This window comes from Xiphophorus maculatus, chromosome 11 (assembly GCF_002775205.1).
Source record: "Xiphophorus maculatus strain JP 163 A chromosome 11, X_maculatus-5.0-male, whole genome shotgun sequence".
NCBI lineage: Eukaryota > Metazoa > Chordata > Actinopteri > Cyprinodontiformes > Poeciliidae > Xiphophorus > Xiphophorus maculatus.
Genome location: NC_036453.1, coordinates 10,914,188 through 10,925,162, shown reverse-complemented (window position 1 = coordinate 10,925,162; position 10,975 = coordinate 10,914,188). Strand labels below are relative to the sequence as shown.

At 36.6% G+C, this 10,975-nt stretch overlaps 1 protein-coding gene across 4 annotated transcripts; it reads left to right on the top strand.

The window, feature by feature from the left end:
- The first annotated feature begins 520 nt into the window (after positions 1-520).
- On the top strand, positions 521-5,347 carry LOC111610018. 4 transcript variants are annotated; one of them, XM_023341920.1, is made up of 10 exons: positions 521-847; positions 2,051-2,126; positions 2,231-2,346; positions 2,764-2,906; positions 3,178-3,262; positions 3,447-3,591; positions 3,711-3,904; positions 4,103-4,247; positions 4,346-4,473; positions 4,817-5,347. In XM_023341920.1, the coding sequence occupies exons 2-10, from the start codon at positions 2,060-2,062 to the stop codon at positions 5,120-5,122; spliced, it is 1,329 nt and encodes a 442-aa protein (XP_023197688.1). In that variant the 5' UTR covers positions 521-847; positions 2,051-2,059; the 3' UTR covers positions 5,123-5,347. The 4 variants fall into 4 exon arrangements, with proteins under 4 accessions (XP_023197688.1, XP_023197691.1, XP_023197690.1 ...); XM_023341923.1 differs by having other exon boundaries at positions 2,231-2,603; XM_023341922.1 differs by lacking the exon at positions 521-847 and adding an exon at positions 1,057-1,863.
- The last annotated feature ends 5,628 nt before the right edge of the window (positions 5,348-10,975 follow it).

Sequence of the window (10,975 nt, the reverse complement as noted above, 5' to 3'; positions counted from 1 at the left end):
CTCTGACAACGAGCTTTGGTGTTGCTACAACACAGCTGTTGGAAAATATTTTTTAAAAAGACGAAGGGGAAGGAGGAGAGCACAATTTGTCAAGTAAATTAAATTCAGTTGTTTAATATAACCTCAATCATATTTGTTCGTAACTTAGCATAATCACATTTTTAAAAATCAATTTAGTTTTAAAAGAAAAGATAGTTGAGGGTTTGTCCCCTGATTTTCCCGAGCTTAGTTCACTAGCAGAGTGGATTAAGCGCACACATCCTCAGCTGGCTGAAACGACGGGTTCGAACACCAACAGTAATGGCGGAGGAGAGCGAGCAGAGCTATTAATAAAGTGGGTAAATTATGCTTTTTGGAAAATAAAATAACTTTTACTAAGTTATTAGGAGATAAAAAGTGTCGATAAAAATACTCTTTGTTTAATGGCTGAAATTTTTACTTGTAGTTTGCTTTAAAACAGACTTTTTACATTAAATGTTTTCTAATGTGTAGTAACAGATACTTCTGGAGTTGTACACAGTAAAAAATGCTGGGTTATTTTCATAACCCAACTTCTGGGTAAGAGATGCTGGGTCATATGTTGGGTTACTTTGACCCAATATTGGATCAAAAGTAGTGACCCAGCGGTTGGGTTGACTTTTTTTTTTTGTTTTAATGAACTCCACTTAACTGATTCTGTTAGGTTTCAGGTTCAGTTGACTCAACACTTTACCCAATTGGTTGGGTCAAATACAGTTTGACCCAACCAATTGGGTAAAAATCCATTGCCCTCTTCACAAACCTCCATTTTCAACTGGACTGTGACCTGATCAGACAACACTGGATTTCTCAATTCAAATAAAACATGGTAAGTTACAATATCATGGCATAATATTTTTAAAGTTTATAGGGTTATTGTATTCTTCATATACTACAGATTTTTTAAATTAAATTTATGTAACTTTAATTTAATTATTTGATTTAACCTATCATCTTCGTTGATAGGGTAATGTTTTTGAAATAATTCATTTAATTCAAAGATAATTTATCCAATTTGGTTTAAAAAAAAAGGTGAGGGTGTGGGAGGGAGAGATGGCGCTTTGCTCCCTGGTTTTCGCGGGCCTCGTTCACTAGCGCGCGCAAAAGGTGGTAGCTTAGCCAGAATGCTAATAACGGATCTATAGCGACAAGGAGGGACTGGAGGCTTTGCAGTAGCGGTGTCCGAAGCGATACAGGCTATACAGGTATTCATAGTAATATATCAGTAATATAACTGTTAAATGCCATTTTCATTAAGCCTTTTATTTCTTACTGAACACACTATGCTATGCTATGCTATTATACGGCTAACCTGGGTGAAACCGACTGAGGCAGTGGAGAAGAAAAAAAAAGTATGCACCAGCAATGGCAGAGGAGGGGAAGCTAAAGTTGGATAATATGCTTTCTGTCAAATAAAAGTAACTTTTACAGATTTCTAGTGAAGATTTAACTATGTAACAATAAAATATCTGCTCGATTTATTGAAATATCTCTTAATTTAAAAGTGCTCCGACATGTTTGGAGTCGTCCCCACCGGTGTTCTGTCAGATCAGCACACTCTGCGATGGCATATGCTTAACACAAACTGACGGCTATATGTATCTGTCATTACCATATGATTTTATGTAAGCAGCAACATCATCATGACGCAGAAATTAGATAATGCGCACGTATGTTATTCTGGCCATTATTAGCCACCAAGGTGGAATTAAAAACATACAGTTATTAGTGAAAACAGCTGGATTAACTTTTGGGTTTACACAGATCTGCTTCATGTTGTCAGGTATCAGGTTGCGCTGGTGAAAACAAGACTGAACAGTGTGATCTCTCCTGGTGTCCCAAAAAGTGATGTTTTACATTTGTTCAGGGTTATTAGCTGCTAAACATATAGTCAATGTCCTATTATTTTTTTCTTATTTGCTGTAAAATATTTGGTGATTGTCCTAAATAAAATATTTTTGCACACATTGTACAGGTTATTTTCCACATAGGAAAAAAATGACTCAAATTGTATCACTTTTTTCCCTGAAAGATCTGAAAGATGGATGAGTTTGTAAAACAGAAGCTGACTGAATGGAAACTTTCTGACCTAATCCCTGCTTTTGAAGGTAGGTTAAGTATATACATGTGTGTGTGTGTGTACTTAAAAGCATGCATTGGCAGGAATTCTTTGGATTGAAAATATTAATATGTAATTTCTAATATATTTCAGCTGAAAACATTGATGAAGAAAGCTTCTTTCTTTTGGATGCTAACTGCCTGACATCCCTGATTCCTCACCTTGGTCCTCGTCTGAAATTTCAACGTCATTTTGCAAAATTTCTTGAGGTATGCTTTGAGTCATAGGACAAGACAAAATGGGATATGTGTGTTTTAAATGTGGGATGTCTTTAGGACATAACATAAGGATTTTTTTTTCTCACCTAAGAGTAATTCATAACACATATTCAACTTCAAGATAGTGTGCTCCAGTGTGCTCACTTTGAGCACACTGGACATCTAGCCCTAAAACAACTGAAGATGCTGATCCTACACCACATGCTGAATTAGAGAGTGGAGTTTCTTCTGTTGGAAGAGCAGCATTTGTAAGTTAAGCTGCACAATCAACCTTTCCTACATAACATATTGACATCCATTCTTACTAATTAAAATTAAAAATGACACATCTCATCTTTTCTTAAATTTCTAAGAATATTAAACTGCACCTAAATAACAGCTATTTTATTTTTCACTATTTATCTGTAGAACATCCGTGAGATCCTCAGTGCCTCCCCTGAAGGTAGACCTGTGGTTATCAGTCTTGATGGAAATCAGCATATATCCATTCGTGAAAGACGGTGCATGGTCAGAACACTTGTGTCACACTTGATGGATCAATATGGAGAAAAGTGAGTATTTCTTGTAAAAACTGGATCAATTAGGTTGTTTTTGTGACATTTTGCTCTTGGTGAGAACATTAACGGCATTGTGCAGTGCTCACCTAAGTAAAATTTCTCCAGTAAGAAGTCTTAAAGTATGTGTTGGGCTAATAAAAACTGGATTTTTTGGAAATTGTTTGTGTTTTAAGGTTTCTGCTCTATGTTTTCATCTTACAATAACTAATTAAAATAAAATATTTTACTTGCCTGTCTTACTGAGTGTAATTTTTTTTGTTTCCAGCCCATCTTTAGACACTAAAGCAATTCTGGCATCTTCGATTGTGGACCAGTTTCCATGTTTAAGAGACAGCCATGGTACAGGATATGTAAGTTTTCACACTTCAGAGAACTAGCACACAAGTACTTCAACAACTTGCACAATGGTTAGCATTAAATATCATTGTAACTATGGTGTTTGAGCTTTGAGTTGTAGGTTTAATAAAAAATTTGGACATTAAAACAGAAAGGCTAACATTTAACTTTTATATTTCTTTTGTTAAAAATGTTCAGGACGCCTGGTTTACCCGCGGAAGACAACACAGGCCAGCAACTGGCTTTCTGGAGGAGCGTCTCCGTAATGTAAGGAAAAGGCATCAACCAAGGAAGAAGATGCTTTCAGCCCCAGAAGCTCCACCAAAAAGATCAAGTTTGCCTGGTACTAGCACATAGACTTTTTCCAAGCCCTATTGTTTTGAGCAGCAATCTAAGCTCTTATTGCTGTGAATTACCTCACATTTTTTTCTTTTAATTCCTGTAATATTTTTTTCCCCACAGAACCAACCATCAGTGCTGAGCGTGCCATCCAGATGACAGAATGGCTAAAAAATAACTTCTGGCCCGCAGACCAGGTTGTCCAATACATGCGGGAAACTGCAGTATATCGCGCAGGATGGATCCGCTCAAGTGGGACAATCCCAATGCAGCAGATTTTTGCAGAGTTCCCACGTTTGTTGGACACACCAGGGATGGTGAGGTTATACCTCATATTGAGATCAGTTAAATGTTAAACAATAAACTGCAATACCATGTGAAAATGTACAATTACAATCAAACTCAAAATGTCAAACTACCCAGAACATACATTTGTAGCACCCATGAAAGGTTGAATGTAATAGTTCATTTCACTTTTACATTTGATTTGTATTTTTGTCTTTTCTGATTGTTAGATTTTGCAGGACTTTGCCGTTTTATATCCACAGTCTTGTGGAAAACTGACAGAGAACTGGAACACCTTGTTCTCATCAAAGGTCATTCGCATGGGGAAGAAGGAGGAGAGCGGTCTTCTGCCTGAGATTGAGTTGCTTCCACAAGGTATTGAAGCTCAAAAGGAACATTTTCTGAACTAATTTTTTTCTCCTGTGGCTCTTTTTTGATTGTGTAGCATTTTAATCTGAGTTTTTCTTTGACAGACAAACAAGGTGATGTGGCACTGCAGCTGCTGCCAAAACTCCTCCCTGCTGTTCCCTACAGAGTTGGGCGAAAGGTGGTCAGACCCAGCAACCTTGAAGTCCAGCAAGCCTTCATTGATGTCCAGCCAGTAAGTTCATGTCAGAATGAGTTCTTTGCTGTTTAAATGTAGTTGAAACCAGAAGTTTAAAACAAATATGCTTTTTTTCCCTCACTGTTCTCTCTGTCATTAATCTGGAATTTACCAAGTCCTAATTGACGTGAAATAAGAATTTTAATGTCATATAACATGAGACAGCGTTGACCAAAAATATGTCTTTTTATTTAGTATATGTAAACTTCAAACGCAAGGGTCTTTTGATAATGTATCAAACAAAAATCATATAAGAATTAGTCAAAAATTATTAGTGGGGAATGTTCCTCCTTACCTTTAAATGACTAATGGCTTCCTTTCTGCTTTTTCCACACACCAGATTGGGACAAATATGGTGGAATATCTTGGAAGTACAGCAACAGAGCATCCACGTGTTCTCATGCTTGGGGACAGGTATTGTTGTTCCCAAGCATTTGTCGTCATAAATGGAACTGCTTTGGAATATCCATCTCTTTTGGGGGCCGTTGATGGCTGTTTCAAATCATTCTTCGTTTTTGATGTGAGTTATCCGAAGTCGTGTATCCAGATTTGGGATTTTCTCCAAACTGTGATATATGAAATCCCAGGAAACGAGTCATCCCCGATAAAATTAATGAGGGCACAGCTGGAGGCCATGGAAGAATAAATGCAATTCTTCAATAACCCTTAAATAAGTTTTAAATGTTCTGATTGAAAAACCTTCTTTGTTACTATGTTACTTTTTTTTTTTTACATTTCCTTCAAACTCTTTTGATGAAAATATTTCGTTGTGTACACCAATAAAGTAAAAAAGGGTGCAGATTTAATCAATTGTTTATATGTAACTTTTACGTCTGTATTAAAAATTTCATGTATGTTGGAATGTATAACATTTGCAAATAAAAGTTCTTTTGAGCTAATCTGAATGTTTTTAGTTAAATTTTTATAGTGAATTTTAAAGTAGAAAAGGAAAAAAAAAATTAAAAATAAAAATATGGTGGTAAAATGACCCTTTTAATGGGTAATAAATTTCAACCCAATATTGAGTCATTTTAACTTTGGGCAGTGGTCAATTTAACCCAAGCTTTAGGTTGCAGCTATGACCCAATGTGCTGGGTCAAACCCTCAACCCAACCCAGTTGAGTTAAAACAACCCAGCGTTGGGTCGGTCCATATATGACCCAGCGCTGGGTTACGTATTGGGTTATTTTCAACCCAGCAGTTTTTACTGTGTAGTCAAATAATGAGTTGAAGTAATTTAAATATATATACTTTTCAAAAACCTTACTTATGTTTTGTAACTTTTGTAAATGAAAAGTTCCTCTATATGTATCACATTGAAATAAAATAAGCTTTAAATTCAGATTGTTTTAAACCCTGTTTTTATATAGTGAAATTTAAAATAAATCTTCTCTTTTTTTACCCAAATATAGTGATATAATAACCCTTTTGTTGGGTTATAAGTTTTAACCCAATGTTGGGTTAATTTAACCCAACCTTTGGTTAGTTGCCATAACCCGATGTGTTGGGTCAAACCATCAACCCAACCCAGTTGAGTTAAAACACCCCAGCATTGGGTCGGTCCATATTTGACCCAGCACTGGGCTATGAAATGGATTATTTTTAACCCAGCTGTTTTTACTGTGTATAAATTATAATGCAAAACTTCAGTTGATGCTTAAGGGTTGTAGTCTTTCAAGGGCAGATATAATTTGAATTAAAGTCAGTGCTTTAGCATTGACTTTCACTAAAGAGCTAACTTTAGTGCTTTAGCTAAAGTTTGCTAAAGCACTAAAGTAATGGTTGGTTTAATCAATCAATAAAATTTTATTTGTATAGCACCTTTCAGCAACAAGGCATTTCAAAGTGCTTTATATCATAAAAACACAAAACTACAAAGTCATAGAACAGTCAACAACATTACATTTTGCTGTCATTACACATCAGATTATTGATGTTTCATGATTATATTTCAAAAGCAACTCTAAACAGGTGGGTTTTTAGTCGAGATTTAAAGGAACTCAGTGTTTATCATGGTTGGTATAGTGCTTTAGCAGAGCTAATGTTTATGATTAGTCCTTCAAGTTAACGCAACTAACGTTTTTCACTGAACCCAACACTGCTGAACCCACAAGTGGAGGACATTTAAATTAGCGGCCAATTAACAAGGGTCTGATCATTGATGCAAGTTTATCCTACAAGCAGAACACAAGATGTTAAAAGTAGTCTCCAAAAAAAAAACCTACAGGACCAAGAAAAGGCTCTTGCTACCACTGATATTAAAGTGGATGTTTGTACAATCAGAAAGAGATTACAAAAGTTCAACCTTCATTGAAGGTGTGCAAGAAGGACCCTTTGAACACTTCAAACCTTTGTTAGACCAAAGTCCATCCATCAAGCCTCAGTCATCAAACTGATATTAGATGTTTGTAAATGGCTACAAGAAGCATCTCCCTGAAGTTATTTCAATCCAAGATTGGATATTAGCAACTAGGGTGCAGGGTGTTCTCACATTTCTGTAGCTAAAAGACACATTTTTGTTTAGACATCGATTACATTAGACATCAACATGTAAGCCACAAGTTTTAGTTAAAGCAGCCATCTGGGTGCCTTCACTCAATGAACCAGCCCAAATCTATCATTAAGGTAATATTTGCACATGCCCAGGGCCACTTCACTCAAAGAAGATTTCTGTGATGAGCAACAACAAAATAAGTGACATATGTTTGGAAAAAATCAGAGCATCCTTATTTGTACATACGTTTTTGTGTCAAAACGTATGTACAACTCGAGACTAAAAGAGTTTCTGTAAAAATGTTTATTGATCACATGCACCAGATGCTCTAACAAGTATTTTGTCCTTTCATCCAGAAGTTTTGTAAGGCATCATCTAAGAACCATAGACGTACCAGCGGTTTTTGTTGCGGCAGGAAAAGCTGAGCTCATCCCACAATAAAATGTGAATGGAAAGCTTCAAATGTGTAGAGAGGAGCCTAATTACATCAAATGGATGAAAGATGAGAGCTGTCAACACTTTCCTGGGAGGGTGGGGAGCCAGAGGAAGAGCGGGAGGCAGAGAAAGTCGTGATGTCTCTGACTTGGGGAAAAACTGAGAATGTGGAGACAGATTACTTTCAGAAAACTTTAAAGTAAGAAACAGGTTTTAGAAAGTTTGGTCCACTTACTTCTATCTACATTTCATGATGCATGAGAGGTTGCCTACCATACAACAATTTTATCAACCAAACCAAAATATTTCATGTTGCTATGCTAACTGCTATCATTTATCCTCTGTGTACCCTGGCTCATCTGATTTCATTTAATCTTTTTAGAAAAAAATATGTAACTTTCTCAATTCTTTGTTGTAAGATTTGTTAAATGCAGCTTGACTCACTTTGGGAAAAGAATGCTGTTTAGTTGAGAAAATACTCTGAATCAGGAGTTAACTTGGACCCGGGCCATCCAAAACTAAGTTCTAGCACATATGCCAATCCAGTTTAGCTTGAAGTGGTACATTTGATTTATGCTTACCTTGTAATAGAAGAAAGTTCTTCAGAGTACCAGTGGAAGTAGTAAAAGTACAACCAGTCGTACTTGTTTGAAAATAGTCTAACAGCATGTTGGTCCTCTATACCAATCGGTGAGTGTCCTGGTCCTCTCCTTGTGGTCTCTTCAAAAGGTTTTCTATTTGGACTGAGATGAACATGGAAGAGGGTTGAAAGTATTTTCCGAGCATCACTCCTAAGCAATCACTTATCATCTAGAGATTCTGGACTGGTTGTATTGGACACATGATGACCTCAAGATGCCACTCATTGCTGCAGCTATCAAACATTTTACCAGCCTCACCATCCTGTTCACTGTGCCTGGGAAGAGCAATGCATGTTCTAGTCCAGCCTAGTAGCTTAAATATTGAGCCTTTCTCAAATTGTAGTTATACTCCACAGGGATAGAAAATCAATGGTTACTCTTAGAAATTCATTAGAAAAAATCTGAAAAGTAGCATTTAGATGAAACTTCAATTAAATTCAAATGCTTTTCAGTTACTTTTCTTTTTCAGTTATCTTGTTTACAAACAAATATTTCTTAGTATGGGACTTTTTTTGCCACTTAAAGGAACGCTAAGTAAGTTAGCTGAGAAAACTCAGGGTAACCATAAGATAACATATCGCTAACACTGAAAAGAATCTAACGTGTGTCTTAGTCTATTCAGAGCTACTGGTGGTATTTACTGTGCATTGGAAACAAGAGCAAAAGTAGAGCTCCTCTGCTTTGCCCCATGACTCCATGTCATCTGAACAAATACACTGCTCTGTCTGAAACACCCAGAGCCAGCGCTGTCAATTACTGTTGTGTATGTGCTGCTAGCAACCTCCTTGTGTTTCTCTGCTATGCTACAAGTAGTTCATCTGAGTATTCACTCTCATGAATACTCAGACTAATTACCATGATTACTGATGGTGGATAAATAGTTTCCTGTACAGTAAGTTGGTTCTCAGCAATTAGCACATTTAGCAGCGTTTACCGGAGGTTGGTTGACAGCACTAAGACACTCCTCCTGGCTCTGATTGGTTGTTTTTGACCAGGATTGGTGCATTTCTTCAGACAGCAATAGTAGCACTGTGAGGAGTTGGGAGAGATTGATCTTTTCACATATTATCTATGTCATACAGTATAATACAGCTTTAACAAATATGTGCAAACTGTTATTTTTTTATTTATTTTTTTGGTGATGGAGGAGTATGCTCTCTTGAAAAATGTTTTCTATGACAAACTTTTATCCTGACTCCTCAATGAACATTTTCTTCCAGATCCTCCAAAGATTATTCTCACTGCTGTTTACATATTCCAACTCTTGCATATAATTCTGTTTGGGAAAAAAAGGCAACCCATTAGCTCAGTAACAATGCTTTGTTACAGAGCACCACTAAATAACGTCAGTCTCCTCTTTACTCATTGTTTGACTTCATTATTAGGTTTGGCAAATCCAAAGCTCTCAAAGTCTGTCGTTTGTGGTTTCTGTTAGTTAATTAACAAGGTAACTTTAATAAAGTCATTAACAAATTGTTCACCTCGGTATGTAAAAGATGCTTCAGGGGTGAGTTAGTTGTGAGTTAGTCACGATGCATATTGATTTTTGATGTACAGGGTTATCAACGAAACATTTGGGAGAATAGTTAGCTTGGGTCTAATCTTTCAGTGGTTTAATTGTCCTTTTAAGAGCATTACTCATTGTTGATAAATTGTTACTTTTTTTCTCCAATAACCATATCACACTTTCATTCACGCCAATAAAGCATATTGATCTCATTAGAGAGCTAGTGTGAGCGAGTGTTTCCGACTGGAGTGCGTAATGGGGCAGCATTGATTATGCCTGATAACTCTCGCTCTTTGATGTGGATAATGCAGTCTCTCTCTTCCTGCCTCCATGCTGCCTTTACACTCTAAAACCCCCGGGGCTCAGAGGATATTGGGTTTACCGAGAGCGAGACACAATAAGAGGAGTGCATGTGTTTGTACATGGTGCATAAGCCCAAGCGTGACAAAAAAAGGTCCTGGAAGAGGAAAGGGAGCGCCGCATGCAAAAGACCGGCGTGTGAGAAAGCAAGTAGAAGAAGTTCAATGTTAAGATGAATGTCGGATGTTTATCTTGGTAGGAAACAACGTGAGAATGGGTGGTTTTGTTTTAAATACCTAAAAAAGAGGACTCCTTGTGGGGAATATTTTGTTCCAAAGAAATGTCTCCCTGGAATTAAGGGGTATGTAGTTGGTTCTCATTAGTTTGCACAAAGAGATCTATGGATGGATGATCTGTCAGTTGTTAAAAAGTCCCTAATTGTTGACCATACTACATTCTTAGTTCAGGTTTATTTCACAAAGGAGAGCATATTAAAGAATATATTGCCAATTCGTTAAAAGTAATTGCCATTATGGTAGTCAGACATTATATAAAGTTGAATTAAAGATCCATTAAAAGTGTCAACTTTGCATTAACAGTGTCACTATTTGCCAAATGACACTTCATGATAACAGTCATAAATATTCCTGAAGACTCCTTCATGTTCATAACAGGTGTTATGTCAGCTTTATGCACTTCCCTATGTAGAAAATGTTTTGTTTGGCATAACAAAATGAACCTTACTGCATTCAATTACAACTATGATTGAATATAAGAAATTTTACTTCAATCTGTCTAAATAGATGCAAAAAACTGGACTTTGTGTGGTTACACGGTGTTGTAGTCAAGACCACCTAAACCGAGACCAAATCAAGACCAGAGTGCATCGAGACCAAATCGAGACCAAGATATTTAGGGTCCAAGATCAAGTAAGACCGACACTGAGGGCAGTTGAGACCAAGACCAGCGCCCTGCACTACATGACACAATAAAATGTGAAATATGATCAAAATTGCTTCTCAGATTGATCTGAAAGATCCACATTTTCATAAAAACACCCAGATATTAAATGCTTAGAGCTGAAATAAATTATAATTATCAATTCAAACTCTTCAATGCTCT

Coding starts and splice junctions, on each gene's coding strand:
- LOC111610018 (XM_023341920.1), top strand. CDS start 2,060: ATGGATGAGTTTGTAAAACAGAAGCTGACTGAATGGAAACTTTCTGAC. Junction 3,592..3,710: donor AAAAAGATCAAGTTTGCCTG/GTACTAGCACAT, acceptor TTTTCCCCACAG/AACCAACCATCAGTGCTGAG. Junction 3,905..4,102: donor TGTTGGACACACCAGGGATG/GTGAGGTTATAC, acceptor TCTGATTGTTAG/ATTTTGCAGGACTTTGCCGT.